This window comes from Artibeus jamaicensis, unplaced genomic scaffold (assembly GCF_021234435.1).
Source record: "Artibeus jamaicensis isolate MK-2021 breed Jamaican fruit bat unplaced genomic scaffold, CSHL_Jam_final contig_465, whole genome shotgun sequence".
NCBI classification, from domain to species: Eukaryota; Metazoa; Chordata; class Mammalia; order Chiroptera; family Phyllostomidae; genus Artibeus; species Artibeus jamaicensis.
Window position 1 is genome coordinate 29716555 of NW_026521843.1, and position 18618 is coordinate 29735172.

Genomic DNA, 18618 nt, shown 5'->3' on the forward strand with positions numbered 1-18618 from the left:
TCCACTGATGGTTCCCTGTGCATTTTCTTTTATTTCACTTTTCATAGCCTTCACTTTTTCATCTATTGTGCGACCATACTCCACCATTTGTGTGAACATCCTTATTATCAATGTTTTGAATTGTGCATCTAATAGGTTGGCTATCTCTTCATCGCTTAATTCTGTTTTTGGAGCTTTGATCTGTTCTTCATTTAAGCCATATCTTTTTTTTTTTTGTCTTGGCTTACCTATTACATTGTAAGGGGCAGAACCTTAGGTATTGGTCAGGGCTGGGCAACCCATGTCAGTGTGTTGTGATGCTGTATGTGGGGGAGAGGTTCGAGGGGCAACAGTGCAGCTTGCTTGGCTCTGTGCTGGCTTTCAGTACTTTTTCTGCTACCCACAAGCAAATTGGGCACTTCTGGTGCTGATTCCCAGGTGAGTGGGTTTGTGTACATTCTAGGACCCTGTGGTCTCTCCAGCAAACTCCGTGAGGCTGGGAGTTTCTCCTGCCACCACAAACCCCCACAGGTTTTTACAGCCAGAGGTTTTGAGGCTTTCTTTTCCTCCACTGGAACTCTGGGTTGCATAGTCTGTCTCACTCCCCAGTTGTTTTCTCCCATTTTTTCCGTGCAGATGTGGGACCACCCAGTCCACCAGCTGTCTCCTTGGCTGCTGAGGACCTCCAACTGTCCCAGGTGCTACTGCCTGTCTACGCCCCTCCTATCAGTCTGAACGAATGTTTCTTTTTTAACTCCTTAGTTGTCGGACTTGCATACAGTTAGATTTTCCGGAAGTTCTGGTTATTTTTTGTTTTTAAATTTCTTGTCCTTCTTTTGGTTATGTGAGGAGGCAAAGTATCTATCTATGCCTCCATCTTGGCCAGAAGTTAGCCCATACATTATTATTAGCTAGTCACCATGATGTACATTGCACCTTCCGAAAATATAATTTTGATAGATAAGTTATACAAGTTAAAAGAGCATTCTGAAGTGGTGTATCAAGAAAGTACAACATTTTATTTTTTGGTAATGCATATGCCATAGTAATTTTCATTGATGTGTTACCATTTGCAAATTAATCTTTCTAAATTCACTAAAGATGTTCTCTTTAGTATTTCTCTCAATCTATGAATGAGGCATGAACATAGATAAGATGGAGGAAATAAAAGTCCCAGAATTGATACACCAATGATACAGTTAAGGTTTAGATTTAGAAGGTGATCTGGGCAGCCTTCCAGGGGTATATTTTAATGGCCATTTACTCTCGATAGACTTATGGGCTTTCAGTTAACCCTGAAATTTGTTATAATTTGTGTCATAGTAAATGAAGATGAAATGTTTAACGGTGGGTAATTATGCTTTAGGTTGTTGTAGAAATGTAATTGCTTAACGCTTGTTGACTTAAAACATTGCAGCCGTTGGTGAGGTACAGCACCATTCCTAAAAAGTGAAGTCTTCAAGGAGTTATCAGTGAATCTAGGGGCTGACAGTGAAGCTGGAGTTCTTACAAAAATTAATGTAGTGACTAGATTACTTGGGATTTCACATTTTAATGCCTTTAAGAAGTTAACAGTTATTTCCTGGGTGGTCTTTGGTGTCCTTGCTGAATGAGTGTTGTGCATATCAAAGCTAATTAATGACCAGCGATCGATTGCTTCAGCAGTGCCTTGCTCCCTTCATTAAGTCATTCATTCAACAAACAGTTATCAATTTCCTGCTCCGTGCCATTGTTCTAGGAGGTACAGTCACAGAAGTGAGTTATGAGGTCCCTGTTCTTATAGAGGTTTTATAACAGTGGACGATAAAAACAATAAACAGATGAGCAAGGATTTCGGGTAGTAATAAGTAATAAGTACAATAAAGAAAGTGGAATATACTGATGTGATAGAGTGACTCGGTCAGAGGACAGGAAGACACTAGGTCTGGGGGTCAAGGATTTTCTCTCTAAGGAGTAGTTGTCTAGGGTGAAACTTGGATGATGAGAAGAACCCTGCTGTTAAGCTCTGTGGGGAGGCTAGTGGGACCAGTTAATGCAGGTGCCTACGGCTGGCACACAGACCTGACTTGACAGGAGTGAAACAAAGCTAGAGTGGTCAATATAGGGAATAAGGGGGTTGTTGGCAGATGAGGCCACAGAGGGAAGGCCTGTATGAGGTTTTTAACCTTTTTGTGCTATGCACCCTTCGGCTTCTAATGAGGCCTGTGAACCCCTTCTCAGAGTGTTTTCATTTTTTAATTTATTTTTTTAAATTATTTTTTACCACACCCCTCCAGAATGGTGTTTCTAAACGCATAAAAGAAAAACTTAGAGTTGGAAAGGAAACCAATTGTATTGAAGTACATTTTACAAAACAAATTCTTTGATAAATATTTTTTATTATTGCATTTAATAACATCTGAATGAAGTTCTGCTAACCAGTTTTGAACTGATAATGAGTTTAAATGATACTTGTTATCTCTGAAAAGTATATGATATGAAAGTATATCTGGGATTTTTATTGATGACAAAGACATAGGTACTGACTGTGGTTTTTTTGCCTTTGTCAGTAATGGTGGACATGCTAGATTTCAGTTATGAACTACTCTGAATTCACGGGTCTGTGGTCCTTGAGTTAAGACCCTGAGATAGATTGTGTAGGGCTTTCTAGACTGAAATGACTATTGGAGAATGGAGCTTTACCAAAACCCAATTGGTGTCCATCAGTTGATAAATGGATAAATAAAATGGTATGTCTATGCAGTGGAATATTATTTGCAATAAAAAGAAATGAGGTGCTGATACATGGTGGTACAACGTGCATGAATGAACCTTGAAAACGTACAGAGTGAAAGAAGGCTGTTGCAGTGTCACATGACCCATCTGTGGAAAATGTCTAGAAAGGGCAAATCTTTAGATCTACAAAATGGATTAGTGGTTGCCTAGGCTTAGAGGAGGGGCAAGAGGTTAGAGGGAAATGTACAGAATCCCTTGTTTCTTTTAGGAGCGATTACAGTGTCCTAATAAAATAGATTGTGACAGTGGTTGCACAGATCTGTGTGTATTTCACATCACTGAATTTATTGTACACTTTAAACTGGATAGTTGGTTTGGTGTGAATTATAGCCCATAAAACTGTTTTCCTTTTTTTAAAATTTAATAAAGTTTTATTTTTCAAAATGGATAGCTGGTGGGATCTGTTGTTTATATCTCCACATTTGGTGTTTCTGATCTAAATTACTTGTGCTTGTGGAACTAGTTTAATAACTACTGTACTAAGGACTCCCTGGCCAAGGAACCACAGATCTTCAGTCTCTCAGAGAAAAGAGCTGGGGTTATAAGCTTATAGTTGGAAACATCCTTACAGTTTGTCATATGTTGCTTTGTCAGACAAGACAAGGTTATTAAACTTGTTCTGAACTTTGCCTTTGGACCACTTTTTCTTTTTTGGCCTTGCCCCCAGATTTGTTCACTGGGACTTTGTTTGTCTTGACCATCTTTCTAACATCTTTCTTCTTCTTGTCCTCAGACTGCATAGTGAAGGTCAGAGAGCAGCTGCTACCTCTGCAGCCTTGCCAAGATGTTAGACAAAATGTAAAGCCGTTGTAAAAAAAGGGGAGAGGGACAGTAAAGCTGTTGTTTTTAATTTAAAAAAAACCATAATCAATTGACAAAAACCAAGTGGGTAATTAGCAGCTGGGGCTCGGTATAAATTACAAATAGGGGAAAGAATTTAAGGTGCTAGTGAAAGTTTTTGGTCTAAGGAGCAGGTTGATGCAGAAAGGGCTTTATGGAGTATGAGAAGAGCCATAGCAAGGTGGTCCGTTGTGTCTGAGGGGCTAGAAGACACTTTGAAGATGACAGGTTCTGAAGTTTATACAGGTAGTTTGTAATAATATCTTGTATGTATTCTTGCAAAACCTTACCAATAAAGTCATGATAGAAACGTAACAGAGCTTATAAAGATTGGGTTAAGATAGACATCAAAATATATGAAATTTTTTAATCAATCACTAACAAGCCTGGCTGCTGTGACTCAGTGCTTTGGGCATCATTCTGAGAACCGAAAGGTTTCCAGTTCATTTCTGGTCAGGGCACATGTCTGGGTTGCAAACCAGGTCCCTGGTCGGGAGAGTGTGAGAGGCAACCGTTGGATATTTCTCTCCCTCATTCTCCTTCCCTTCCCGTCTCTCTAAAACATAAATAAAATATTTTTTAAAAATCACTAACAAGCCCTGGCTGGTGTAGCTCGGTGGATTGGATACCAGCCTGAGAACCAAAGGGTCACTGGTTTGATTCCCAGTCAGGGTACATGCCTGGGTATGCAGGCCAGGTCCCCAGTAGGGGGCACACAAGAGGCAGCCACGTATTGATGTTTCTCTCCCCCTTTTTTCCCCTCCCTTCCCCTCTCTAAAAATAAGTAAATAAAATCTTTTAAAAAGATCACTAACAAAAGCACTAACAAACTAAGAAAACAGCAACCTGCATAAATCTCAGTTGCATTTTTACCCAGCACCAGCATCAGATGCTCTTTGTAGCCCTAAGGTCTGGGACTCTTGTTTCATCTTTTGAGATGCCCTCTGAGGGCATTTACCTCTAATAGAAGTCAGTTTCATTAAAGTTAAGGATCTGAACCAACGTGTAGAACTTAGTGAAAAATAATTACATACTTGCAAATGTTCTTGCACCCTTTGTCTGTACCCAGCTTCCCTGCATTTCCAACATATTGGGAAGTGCAATGGTCATCAATCCAACTACTCTGAGGTCGTCAAATATAGCTGAATTTAAACTTCAATTTGTGTGAGAAGTTGTTCTTGATCACTTCAAAACAGTGGGCTGGGGAAAAAATAATTCGTGAACCAGCACTACCTGTTTTGTTTCCTGCCATCCTTCCCCTATTTACCCATAGTATAGGAGCTAATTCAGAATAAAGAACTGGGCATTGTAGCACAGACATTATGTGGGCAAAGTGTTGTTTATAGAAATGTTTCACACATATGTACTATTTTCTGACTATATGTAGGTGCTGTTGTGATTAATAATAAAATGAATTCTCACAACAGTTTTGTTGACTTCATAGTAGTTTTTTATTTTCTCATTCAGGAGCTACTTGTATTCCTGGAAGAGGTTGGACACTACTGCTTGGGAGTGAAGTGCAGAGTGCTAGTGGTCACTTGCAGAATTCTTATAAGGGAATTTATTGCAGATCAGGAAAAGAATACTTGTGGGATAATGATAATAATACGTGGTAACTGGTGGGCTTCTCTTAAGCACAAAGCACTTTACTAGGAGTTGTGTGTAGTTATCTCATGTATTCGTCTGTGGAGCTATTGTTACTATTCCCACTGTAATAGACAAGGGAAAGGGGGCTCAGAAATATGTTTCAGATCACAAAAGCCAGTAGGTGGCAGAGCTGGGATTGGTACCTAGATCTTTCTGTTTTTTAAAGATTTATTTATTTGTTTTTAGAGAGAGGGGAAGGGAAGGAGGAAGGAAGGGAGAGAAACTTCATCAATGGGCTGCCTCTCGCAGGCGCCACAACTGGGGGCCAAACCCACAACCCATGTGGACTGACTGGAATCAGACTGCCCCCCCCCCTTTTGCTCTGCATGGGGATGCCCAACCAACTGATCTGCACAGCTGACGCCTGGATCTTGACTATATGCCCTTCATGCTGTAGACTTTCTGTGACTTCACTTACTTCTCACATGATTCCTCAGCATGTACTCTTAAATAGCAGGAAGCAAAGTTCCAGTGTAAATACTTGACTTGATTAATCTCTCTTAGTTGGAACACCGTAGTATTATAAATGGAAATTAGGGATATAAGGTGTATTAGAGGCATTTAATTTTAATGACTTTTGAGTTATTACATCTACAAAGAGCCCTGACCAGTGTGGCTCAATTGGTTGGGTGTCGTTCCGCAAACAAGGTTCCCTGTTTGATTCCGGTCAGAGCACATGCCTGGGTTGTGGGTTTGGTCCCTGGGTCAGGGTGCGAATGAGAGGCAGCCAGTCAGTGCTTCTCTCTTACACTGATGTTTCTCTCCCTCTCTCCCTCCCTTCCCCTGTCTCTAATAAGTACAATCTGTTTTTTTTAAATGAACTTAATAAAAAATACAAATCTACAAAGAAGTGTAGTTTAGTTACAATTAACGTCCCGTCTCTGCATCTCTCACACTCCACATGAGGGAGGCAGACGGGAGGGACAGTGTTTTGTCAGCAGGAAGCTTCGGGTGCCCGATCCTCTCCCCTTCCTGTAACAAATAAGGACCAAGCACCTTTGAATACCTGGGAAAATAGTAACTTTGGGAACCTGATGCACTATTTCTTCTGCTTTTGGATTAAATGATACTCATTATCCAGTCAAAGTTTTATTATCTGTAGTCTTTTTTTAAAGGACTTTTTAAATATATATATGTATTTATTTCTTTCAGGAAAACATCAGTCATTGTTGTTGGCAGTTTTTGTGACGCCTTTTATTGATCTTCGTTCGGATTTCTCCAAGTTTCAGGAAATGATAGAAACAACTTTAGATATGGATCAGGTATGTAACATACTCTGCAATTCAAGCAGCAGAATATATTTGAAAAGCAAAGGCATATCTAAACGTATCCCATTTCTCTTTTTAATATTTAATTTTGACCTTGTCAGGCTCCTTTGAGCCTCTTTTTCTTTCCAAGCAGACTTGAGTTCTACATTGATGTGATTAAAAACCCTTCACAGGTTGCCTCTGGGGCCCTTTCTGGAATCTCAACAGGCTGATGCTGAGCAGGGTCTTTAGCTTCGCTGTAGATGTGGCGAAGATAACCCAATTTTATTTTTTCCTTTTAAAAAAGTTTTTATTGATTGATTTAGAGAGAAACATTGATTTGTTTCACTTATTTATGCATTCATCAGTTGATTTATAAATCCTTTTATATCTTCACTTTTATTTCATTAATTTCAATTCTTGTATATATATATTTTTTTCCATTTTTCTTGGTTGTTTTTCAGCCTCTTTAATTGTGTGTTCACTATTTTTCTAGCCCTTTTTTTTTTTTCCTTTTTTTTTTTTTAAGATTTTATTTCTTTTTTGAGTGAGGGCAAGGGAGGGAGAGAAACATTGATGTGAGAGAGAAGCACAAATCGGAAGTGCCTCTCCTGGGCGCCCCAGTCAAGGGCCAAACCTGCATCCCAGGTATGTGCCCTGACTGGGATTCGAAGCCCAACTGACTGAGCCACAACAGTCAGGGTGCAGCCTTTTCCTTTTGAGTAAGCATTTAAGATTATGTTTTTTTTCTTTTTGTTACTTGAGTTGAATGCATCCCATGAGTGTTGAGGGGTACAATTTCTTACTCAGATTTAAGTAGTTTATTCCATTATCATTGCTTCTTTGGTTTGTCATTTATTCACAATTAAGTTTCCACATTTCTAAGCTTTGTATGTGTCAGTTTAATAGACCTTCTCCACATACTTCAGGATCACGTATGCTCCCTAATTTTGGTTGCAGAGGTCTCTAGTTGTCCACTAGATAAAGCTTTAGTTGTTTTGTTCACATTGTATATGTACTAATTTTTGATCTGTGAATTATATTTCTCCATATAGTTTTGTCCAGTTTTGCTTCCTGTTTTTAAGGCACAGAGCTGTTTATTTTTGGTGATTTGAATTTTCATTATTATTTAGGGACATTATCTTTGGTAATGATTCATACCTTAGGTTTATTTTGTTTGATGGTAAGAGTGCTGTGCCAGAGTCCTTTTTAGTGTTTTACATGGCATTATGTTTTTCATCCTTCTTTAGTCTTCATGGTTTAAGTTAAAAAGCATATAGCTACATTTTATTTATTTTTAAATTCAATTTGTTAATCTCTTTATAAGGTGACAATTTGGATATCTTACCAAATCATTTTGTGATTCCAATTCTTTCTGGCCTTCCTTATCCATTCTTTTTTTTTTTTTAGATTTTATTTATTTTGTTTTAGAGAGAGGGTAAGGGTGAGAGAAAAAGAAAACATTAATCAGTTGCCTCTTGCACACCCCCGACTGGGGATCTAGCCTACAACCCAGGCATGTGCCCTGACAGGGAATTGAACCAGCGGCCTTTTGGTTTTCAGGTCCAGTACTCAGTCTACTGAGTCATACTGGCCGGGGCCCTTATCCATCTATTGTGTTGATTGGGTTTTTAATTTTTTTATTTATTGATTTTTTTGAGAGAGGGGAGAGAGAAAGGAAAGGGGAGAGAGACAGAGACATTTACTTGTTTTTCCACTTATTTATGCATTCATTGGTTGGTTCTTGTATGTGCCCTGACCATAGATCGAACCAGCAACCTTGGTGAGATGACATTTCAACTAAATGAGCTACCCAGCCAGACCCTTTTTTTTGGTTTAGTTTTTTTAGATTTTTTTTTTTATTATTGATCTTTAGAGGGGAAGGAAAGGTGAGAGGGAGAGAAACATCAATGTATGATTGCCTCTCATGCATCCCCTGCTGGGAAGTGGCCTGCAACCCAGGCATGTGCCCTGACTAGGAATCGAACTGCAATTCTTTGGTTCAAAGGCCCACACTCAATACACTGAGCTACACCAGCCAGGGCCAGCCAAACCCCTCATGATTGGGTTTTTTAAGTTCCATTTTGCCTCTCTCATCCTGTAACAAACACATACACTAGTTTATGGAAATTTTTCACAAATTTTAAGAAAATATGTGTGCTTAACTCATCAAAGATTAAAGTTTATCAGTATCTTTTCATTTTTGCCCCTAAACACTAGGATATTAGGATACCTAATATCAGATTACATTTCTTCATCATTGGCTGATATATATTTTTTTAGTTTTGTCTTTTTACCCCTTTAGATTTGCCCATATAGTTAGTTACCAATTTCTTTGCTGTTCATTCTTCCTGGATAGTCATTAGAAGTTCCATTATTGGGGGTCAGTTAGTCAGGTTTTGTTTGTTTGAAAATGTCTGCAATTCACCCTTGTTTTTGAAGGGTATTTTATATGGGTGTACAATTCCAGATTGACAGTTATCTTTTCCTTAGTACCTACGAAATTCTATTGTTCTGTTTTGGCTTGCATTAGTATTGATGTTTAGAAGTCTTGGTTCCAGATATTGATTATTTTTATTACCATGCGTCCATAAATGGGTTGCTTTTTATTTTTCCTGTTAGAGCTGGTGTTTTCTTAATCAGACAGTTCATGTCTTTTATCAGTTCTTGAAAATCATCAGTCATTATGTGTTTGAGTATTGTGCTTGTTCATCATCTTTTTCTTAAACCGCGATGGGAGCATATGTTAGACTTTCATGTTCTCGCTGCCTTGTGTCTGTTGCTCTCTTTGTGATTCCCTCAGATGTTCTGACTGAGTATCATCTCTTCAGCTCTCGTTACAGTGTTTAACCAGTCCGTTGGGGCTTTTTTCCCCAATAATTATAATTTTCATTCATAAAAGATGTTTGGTTCATTTCTGGCTCTTCCTAGTCTTTTTTAAGTAATATCTTATTCTTTTCCCATGTGTTCCATTCACTTATATTTGTTTAAACTTTAAAAATACACTTAATATTACATGTCAGAAATTTCTTGGATTTAAATCTGCTCCTTGTTTCTACTTTTAGTGTCTGGTTTCCTTGTCTTTTATGTATCTTTAGATTATGAATTCTTATATATCTGGGCTCTATCTGAGCAGATTATACAAGCAAATAATATATTTCTCCAGGGAAGGGGGGAATTTGCTTCTGTTTTTGCCATACACTGACAATGTGTGATTCACTCAGGACCACTTTTAAGTTAATTGCTCAGTCTGGAGCTTTGTAGATTGGTTAGGGTGAAGATTCAGCTGCTAAAATATAAACCCCATATATATAAAACAGTAGCTTGAAGAGGAATAAGGGTTAAAATTTTCTGTTATAACAGTGTGGGTATAGCAGCCCAGGGCCGGCAGGACAGCCCCGTTCTCTCTGGGTCCGGGCTGCTCCCTGGCTGCTCCAGCACCCTTAGTGTGCTGTCTTTACCTTCAAGGTCCAGGTCGGCTTTTACTACCTTATCTTCATTCCAGCCAATGGGCGAGGACAAAAGGGGAAGAGGAGAGCACATTCTGGAAATGGCACACATTCTTTCTGCTCCCATTCTAATGGCCAGAATTTAGCACTGCCCACACCTAGGTGCAAAATGTATTCATTCTTAGTAGTTATGTTTCTCGTGAAAATTTGTCAGTTTCATTGCTGTAGAAGGAGGAGACAATGGAAATGGCCAAAAACCAGCAGACTTTTTCACTGCCAAAACTAACAGCGTGTTTGAATTCCAAACATGGATGAAAGCAGGCTTTTCGTCACACACTGTCAGGGAGTACATTCTACCCCCACCTCCCCTTTCCCCAGGGCCCAGGCAGGTTTCTCTTATTACTGCTGTTGATCATGAGGTGGATGTTTTAAATGTCCCAGCCCTGGCCTGGTTTACACCATGGACTCTCTTACTTTGCAGGAAATCAGACGAGTGGTTTTCTCCAACTCAACTATACATTTATTTGGAAAAAAAAAAAAGCTTATATTTATCTAGTTATTTCTAGGGTAGTAGAACTATTTTTAAAAGTTTTTTTTAGAGAGCGGGGGAGAGAGGGAGAGAAACATCAGTGTGTGGTTGTATCTTGAGCGTCCCCTATTGGGGACCTGGGCCACAACCCAGGCATGTGTCCTGACTGGGAATAGAACTGGTGACCCTTTGGTTTGCAGGCCGGCACTGAATCCACTGAGCCATACCAGCAAGGGCTGAACACCAAACATTCTTTAGTAATGTTTAGAAAAACTGTTTTGAACTTCGTTAAGAGGAAATGTAAATAAAAATAATGGTGACATATGCATCAATAGCACTCTGTCTGTTTCACACAAATAATTTTGTGCCTCGAGCTCTCAGCTTCTGGTAAAAAGATCTTTACATCTCTTATTAAATAGATGCTTCTTACAGCTGTAACTGAACACCTCAAAACATCAGTGAAATTTAAATGAGTAAAAGAAAGTAAATGACTTTCGTCTTTATCCATTGTTAATAAAAGTGAACTATTCTTTGTTCTGTCTATAGGTGGAAAACCATGAATTCCTTGTAAAACCTTCATTTGATCCTAATCTGAGTGAATTAAGAGAAATAATGGATGATTTAGAAAAAAAGATGCAATCAACATTAATAAGTACAGCTAGAGATCTAGGTAAGAATGGATTCTTGAAGGTTTGACTAATCCTCTTGTCTACATAGTATCCACACTGGTGTGGGAATTACTTTCCTAGAAGACACAGTTGATTGTACCCAGCATCCTTGTTTAAAGTGCCAGCCCGTTTTTGTACAGAATAAAATTACAAACACGGTTGACCAGGATGCTTGACATTCGAAGCCTTGCCTGCTCTTCCAGACTCATTTCTTACGAACCCTCCAGCCCCAGGTTGACTGACTCCACATTTCAGCCAACAAATCACCCAGCAGGCCCTATCATGTCCTTTAAATAAGAATTGTTTTAAATGTTACCTTCTCTATAGCCTTACTCTACTAGAAATAGCTCATTGATTTGGCTTTGGGCTTCTGAGCACCTCATTCATATCAATTTTTTAAAATGTCTGCCTGCTGTACTAGATTAATTCCCCTAAGCTACTCTTCAGGCTGTTCACTCTGTTTTGTTCTAAATTTGTAAACCTCTTTGTTTTGAACATCACTCACATGTGTGCTGAATGAGTAAATGAATCCTAACATTTGAACTAGAAGATTCCTCAGAGCAGGAATACTTAAACTTCTGGAGAATCCGAGGAAGGTTATAGATTCTTGTTGGAGATCTACACCCATATCTTCATATTTTACAATGCACACATAGTTTCCATGGAGAGTCCATGTATGGACTAGATGCTAGATTCAAGAATTTTTGCCTTTGAAGAGTGTTGAAATATACCCTCCTCACACCATAGCTCTTCACAGTCTCCTTGCTCCCCAGTCAGGTGGAGTCTGCCTCTCTAGTTGTTTGCTGCTAACATCAGAGAGCCATGCTTCAGCACGTAAACTCGTAGATACTGTCCGTCTTCTGGTTTTCTGGTGTAAAGATCACATTGCTGAATGAGATATAAGGAGAGGACAGACTTAGAAAAACTCAGTCCGTTAGCTGTTGACCCACAGGGCGAAAAGGTCATGAAAGGGATGGGGCTGTGGCCCAGTCCCTGCTGGGGCATTAAAGTGAGAGGAATCCAGTGGAAGTTTCTGTTTCTCCCTCCGTCTCTAAAAATAAACAAATCAAATCTTTTTATAAACTCAAAAATCTTTGTTGCATCAAGTCTAGCTGATCTATCTTTGTTTTGTGAAGTCTCCTACATTGAACAAAAAATGCCCTAGTTTTTCTCGAGTTTCATTGTCAGTCTCATATTTTTGTTTGAAAAGTGTATTTGTTCACTCTGATTTGCTCTGTCTTCCAGAGAAATGCTTTGGTTAACTAAAGAACCCTCAGGCAGCACTCCTGAAGGGCGGGGGCTAGATCTCCTCATTGTCACGGCCCCAGCATCCAAAACAGTATCCAGAACAGCGGGTGCTGCCCGTGGCCACTGCCCCATAGCCTCGGTTTTTTGCCCAAACCGTGCTTCCCTGTCAGAATCGAACGTTAATAAGGGGGTTAAAGGATTTTATAGATGTCTTTAATTTGTGTAACTTTTGAGTGAAATAGGATTTGTATCTTTCTTAGATAATGTTAATTTTCAGTATGCTATCATGTAGTAAAAGTTGAGGTTTAATTATTTTAAACATTTATATGGAACAATGGGTATTGATATTATCTATGATACACTTTTTCCTTTTTTCCTGATCATGAAGGTTTGGAGTCCGGCAAACAGATTAAACTGGATTCCAACTCACAGTTTGGATATTATTTTCGCGTGACATGTAAGGAGGAAAAAGTCCTTCGTAACAATAAAAACTTCAGTACCGTAGATATCCAGAAGAACGGCGTTAAATTTACCAATAGGTGCGTAAGCTTGTATTATATTGTTAAGCCTTCAGTAGTTCCATAGAACAAAATTACTGTCTGATGAAATGTGAATGTTCTGTGATAAGGAAGTTTTGCCCTATTTATTGTTGATTGAAATGAGGCAGAAGGTAAGATCGAAGCTCTATTTCTTACAAAAGTCTAGTCAGCTGTCCCAACACCGCTTATTTAATAACCACTCTTTTCCTCATTAACAGAAATGGCGCTTCGTGTTTATGTTTAAGATTATTTTTCATATTATCTGTCTCACCATTCTTTCGTCAGCATGAAAAAGCTTGTATTTGTTTTATTGTACATTTCCATATCAGAGATAGTTCCCCCCTCACTTCTCTGCTTTACTTATTTTCTCATGTTCATTTTTTCTGAGAAAATTTTGCTATCCTTCATCAAGTAAAAAAATTTCTTCTGGTATATCAAGTGGCTGTATGAATTAGTTTAGGGAGATGTCTACCAACGGTAATGAGGCTACCCATTAGATTATAGCTTTGGAAAAAATCATGGTCCATGTTAAAAAATATCTTACCAATTTTGTTCTGCTTTTCCCTGGCTGACGTTAGGAAGTTATTCATAGTTGAAGAAAAATTATTTTAAAATAAATCTGTGACTTGGGTGGGGAAAGGCATTTTTCTTTTCTCCTTTGTAGTAGAATATATATTTTTTAAAGATTTTTATTTATCTTTAGAGGGGAAGGAAGGAGAGAGGAAGAGTAACATCAATGTGTGGTTGCCTCTCGTGTGTCCCACGCTCAATCCATTGAGCTACACCAGCCAGGATTTTTTTTTTAAGGTTTTATTTAAGTAGAATTTATTTTAAAAGTATTTTGAGTGTCTGTTACGTGCAGTTATTATTCTATGTGTTCAGACACTCCAGTAATGAACATAGTGTGTGTTGTTTGTGCCTCGTAACAGTTTGCTGAAATAAATAGGTTGGGCATATTTCTCTCCTATTTTAGATGCAGAAGCTGAAACTCAGTTCCCCAGGATGAGGCATCTAGAAATGCTAAATACTCAAACCTAGATCTTCTAGTGCCAAATTTAGTAGCTATTGTTTTTCCACCACACTAGATCCCCATTTAAGAAATACATGTATATTGGCTTAAATAAGCTGGAACTTTTGGGGTGTTATAATCTTTAAATCATTCATTTGTTAATTATAATGCATAAAAATTGAACTGAATGATAACAGTGATTCCAAAAGTTGTGAAGAATTCATTTGTTGATTTTTGTTTTCTTCAAAAGAGTGAGTGCTTTGCTTTATATCTGGATCTGATTGTATAATTTTCTTTCTTAAAATGCTCCGATGTCTGTCTGTCATTCAGAAAACCGAAGTGTTTATCATGACCTGTCCTGTCTGGTCCTGGCCCACCTGTGCTGTTGTCTCTGGCAGCTCGCCCCTTCACACAGCAGTCTCACTTTTACAGTGTCTTTGCCTCCTGCTTTTCTTTCTGTAATTCTTTTCGTTGGCGTGTTTTGTGGCAGTCGTTTTGTGCCGCCGCTTGCCCACGTGCTGTTCTTAAGCTGTATGTGTATATTGTGTCATGGGTTAATTCCATCAAGTTCACAGTTATTGTCTCGGTTTACTGATGCCTTTCTTCAGATAAGTGCTTCCACCTCTTCTTTTCTCTGCCCCCTCGTCCTTGGTTTTTAATTTCAGTCCCTTCCTTTGACACCAGTGAATGAATCCTTTCTCTTCACTTTATTCTCATCTTCTGCAATTTTTTCTCAACTTTAAACTTTTTTTTTAATTCCTCAATAAGGTTTAGTTTTTGAAACCCTTTCCTTATTTTGACAACCTTTAGTATCAAAAGACAAATACACTGCAGTATTGGGAGGAACTATGCAGGGGTGTATTTTAAAGGGGGCGTGGCCTCTATCCTAAGTGAGGATGAAGAGTTATTTCATTCAAGTATTTTAGAAAGGGTCACAGATCAGAATTTTACCCAATGGAATCATTGTTACAGGAAGAATTATGCTGGTAGGCTATTGCAAACAACATAAATGCTAATGCATTGAATTCCAACCACATCTTTCCCTAGTGAAGTTGTATATTTTCTCCTTCTGTTTCCATTTTAATTATTGTTTTGATGCTTTTATAGGATGGATATTCTGGTTATATTTTATTTAGTGTTTTCATTTCCTTTAGTAATGTTTTCATTTTTAAAATATCATTATCTTGATTTGCAGTGCTTTGACTTCTCTTAATGAAGAATATACCAAAAATAAAACTGAATACGAGGAAGCCCAGAATGCCATTGTTAAAGAAATCATCAATATTTCTTCAGGTAAATTTAATAGAGCCGGCAAATTCGGAATATGACCAGGTTTTGTAATAGAAAAAATATTGGGATGTTTGAAGAGTGGTGTTATAAAAAGCTGTTATACTGTTAATTATGTTAGACTACCTGCCACATAATGCATGGTGCACTGTGGTAGGAAAAGTAAGTGGAAATGACTCCAGTACATAGGAGGCTGAGCTAGTGCACACTAAGGAATGGGAATACCCTGAACAACAAAGACGTGCCAAAGAGCACAAAACGTACTGCAGTTGTAACAAGGGGAAGACACACCAAGGGCTGTTGTCTATGGGCTCATGCTCTAGGCTATAGAAATAAAAACCACTGAGAAGCAAGTAGAAGTTATACGTGAGGCAAGCAGACCCTTTCAAGTTCCATGTGCCATTTATAGATGTTCAGAGTCCTTTGCCTGTGGTGATTGTTTTATAATTAAAGGGATAGCATGACTTGGCACCATGGTATTTCCCTTGGCATGGGTGAATGTATGTTTAGCACAGGCAGGGTAGATGGGGATGTGTGAAGCTGGAAGCTTTGTCTGTCATGTTGATAGTGACTGCAGCTTTTATCGTGCCTTGCAAAAATATACCAAAGAAATACTTAAACCGAGTGATCAAAGCTGGCATCACTGGCAATGGGACAAATGACATTATATGTGATGCAGAGGGAAGGACACAATATCACCCCTGTAATATTATTGATAAAAACATCTAATGAGGTTATCATAGGGAGAAAAATGAGGTGAATAGATTATGGGACATTCTTTTTAAGGCCTCAACTACTTAAAAATGTCAGTGTCATGAAAGCAAAAATGGGTAGGATCTGTTCTAGATTAAAGGAGACTTAAAGAGACAGGATAGTCAAATGCTATAGACTATCCTTGATTTGATCAGGGGTTAGGGGTTAATTTGGGGAATAGCTATAAAGTACATTATTGGGACAAACTGACAAAGTTCAATATAAGATAATATGGTATTAGTATTGCATTCCTTGATGTGTATTATTAAATAGGAGGATGTCCTTGTTCTTAGGATATGCATGCTGAATTATTTAGGGGTGAAGGTCATTTAAAAACTTATGGGCATTTATAATTCTGTAAATTGTTTTACTACTGTGAATTTTTACTATAAATCAGAAATAAAACTTAAAGATTTTAATACACTTTATACATTACTTTTGAGATGAACAAGATTTATAAAGATTATGTTTTTGCTTGCTGGTAACATAACTATCCTATGATAACTTGTTCAATTATTTTCCTCAGTGATTATATTTTTAAGAACCCTCTAAATGCAATATATCCAAACTGTGAGTCTTCCTCAAAAAAACCATTAATATTCATTAAGCACTAAGTAAGTTAAAGCTGTTAGATTTTAACATTTTTAAATTGAAGGTCTTATATTTGGAGTCACCCGGAATTTAAATAAAACCTCTTTTTGGTCTAACATGCATTTTAGGTGTTACATTTTAAACTATCTTTATTTAAAAATATAGTGGATCAGCCCTGGCTGGCGTGGCTTAGTGGATTAAGTGCCAGTCTATGAACAACCGAAAAGTCGATTCCCAGTCAGGGCACTTGCCTGGGATTTAGGTCCCCAGTTTGGGGGCATGTGAGAGGCAATCAATCTATGTGTCTTTCACACACTGATGTTTCTCTCCCTCTCTTTCTTCCTCCTTTCCTCTCTCTAAAAGTAAATAAGTAAAATCTTTAAAAAACATAGCGGGACATTTTTGTAGCTTTCTATCTTGCATTTAAAAAGATAATATTGTTAAGGGGATTGTCTGTGGGAGTGGGGGGTACGGAGTAGGTGTGTGCAAGGGGGGAAAAGGCGGGGCAACGGTAACTGAACAATAAAAAAATAATATTGGTAAGAGCCAGATGAATGGAGAAACTAAATATGGACTCTTCATTAAAACCTCTTCATTAAGAGGCTTTTGGTTTTTTTATTATAGGCCTATCCTTACTGATACGTTAGAGGTTTTACTAAAGTACTTAGAGTAAGTACTCCACTCATGTCTAAGTAATTCTCACAGGTTCGTATTTGCTGCACGATAGGGTACAGTGAACTCTGTTACCCCTTTTTTTTAAATGGTAAAACAAAGTAAGAATTATTTTTATTTGGCCATTTGTGTTCATTTTTATTTTCAAAACATTTTATCACTTTCATGGGGAACCAGGGAATCAGAGGTGAGTCAAACTTTCTGCTGTGTGAAGTCATAATGTGTGTTCTTCTAAAATGGGACATTATTCTCTTGACTGTCCCTTGGAGCTTTTGACACATTGGCATCAGTGTGGTAGTTCCACAGGACATGTGGGTCGGTTATGCCGACCCCTTCAACTGCTTGAAATTCTAGAATCTCTTCTGATTGTGACCATTTTTTATTGCCTAAACATGTTTGAGGGACTTTTTATTTTTTTAAGATTTTATTTTATTTTTTAGACAGAGGGGAAGGGAGGGTGAAAGGGAGGGAATCAGCAATATGTGTGGTTGCCTCTTGCACGCCCCTCACAGGGGAACCTGGCCCACAGTCCAGGCATGTGCCCTGACTGGGAATTGAACTGGCAACCCTTTGGTTCACAGGCAGGCACTCAAGCCACTGAGCCATGCCAGCCAGGGCTCAGGGACTTTTTAATGTACATAACATTGAATAGCTTTTAGGTTTGTCTTTTTTTCATTTTATATATTAAGATTTTAGTCTCTATGGAATAAAAATAATTCTAAGGAAATACTGAAAGTTTCAATACAGAGATCACTACCGTAAAAACTCAGGTCATATCTATTTCATGAACCTCAATTCTATTCCCCCATAAACTTAATAAGACATTGTCTCTGATCTGCTTTTGTTTATAATGAAAAGTTCCGTAAGCTCATCAGTGTCAGATTGATGTTCAGTACCAAACAAGAACTGTCAAATAGACACAGAGTTTTATTTATAACTTCCCAAAAGACAAGTCATACTTTATCAAATAAGTATTTGAGTGAACCAAGAAACACCTCTGCTGTTACTGTCATTACGCCCTTCAATTAGTTAGCTTTTAGTTTTAATGCTGTAGCAAAGTAGAATCTTGTTGAAAGTATTTTAAGTGACAATAATGGATCTAAATTTATGTTATAATTAGGTATGTGATAACTGATGGGTAAAGTTCTGAAGTAAAATGGTCTTAAATGCACAGGCCTTGGTGGTCACATTGTATCTTACTACTTGGTGTTGGCATGTTTTTTACAGTAATTGTGAAATGCCATTTTGGTTTTTGACTCTTAAATTTTAGAAAAAGGTGTTTCTTAAAATTGTAGGTATGCCTCAGATATTATTGTACCCTGCTTTTCTTTATCCTTATCAATAAATTAGGATGGCTTTTCCTTATTAGGTTTTTTAAAAATCTA

The 18618-nt window shown here is 38.0% G+C and overlaps 1 protein-coding gene across 1 annotated transcript in view; it reads left to right on the plus strand.

Moving 5' to 3' along the window:
* Window positions 1-18618, plus strand: part of MSH2 (mutS homolog 2) — a 62625-nt gene that overhangs the window by 32142 nt on the left and 11865 nt on the right. Inside the window, exons 8-11 of the mRNA XM_037161262.2 lie at window positions 6394-6503; window positions 11013-11136; window positions 12771-12921; window positions 15126-15223. Coding sequence (XP_037017157.1) covers window positions 6394-6503; window positions 11013-11136; window positions 12771-12921; window positions 15126-15223 — 483 coding nt within the window. The remainder of the gene's footprint in view (window positions 1-6393; window positions 6504-11012; window positions 11137-12770; window positions 12922-15125; window positions 15224-18618) is intronic.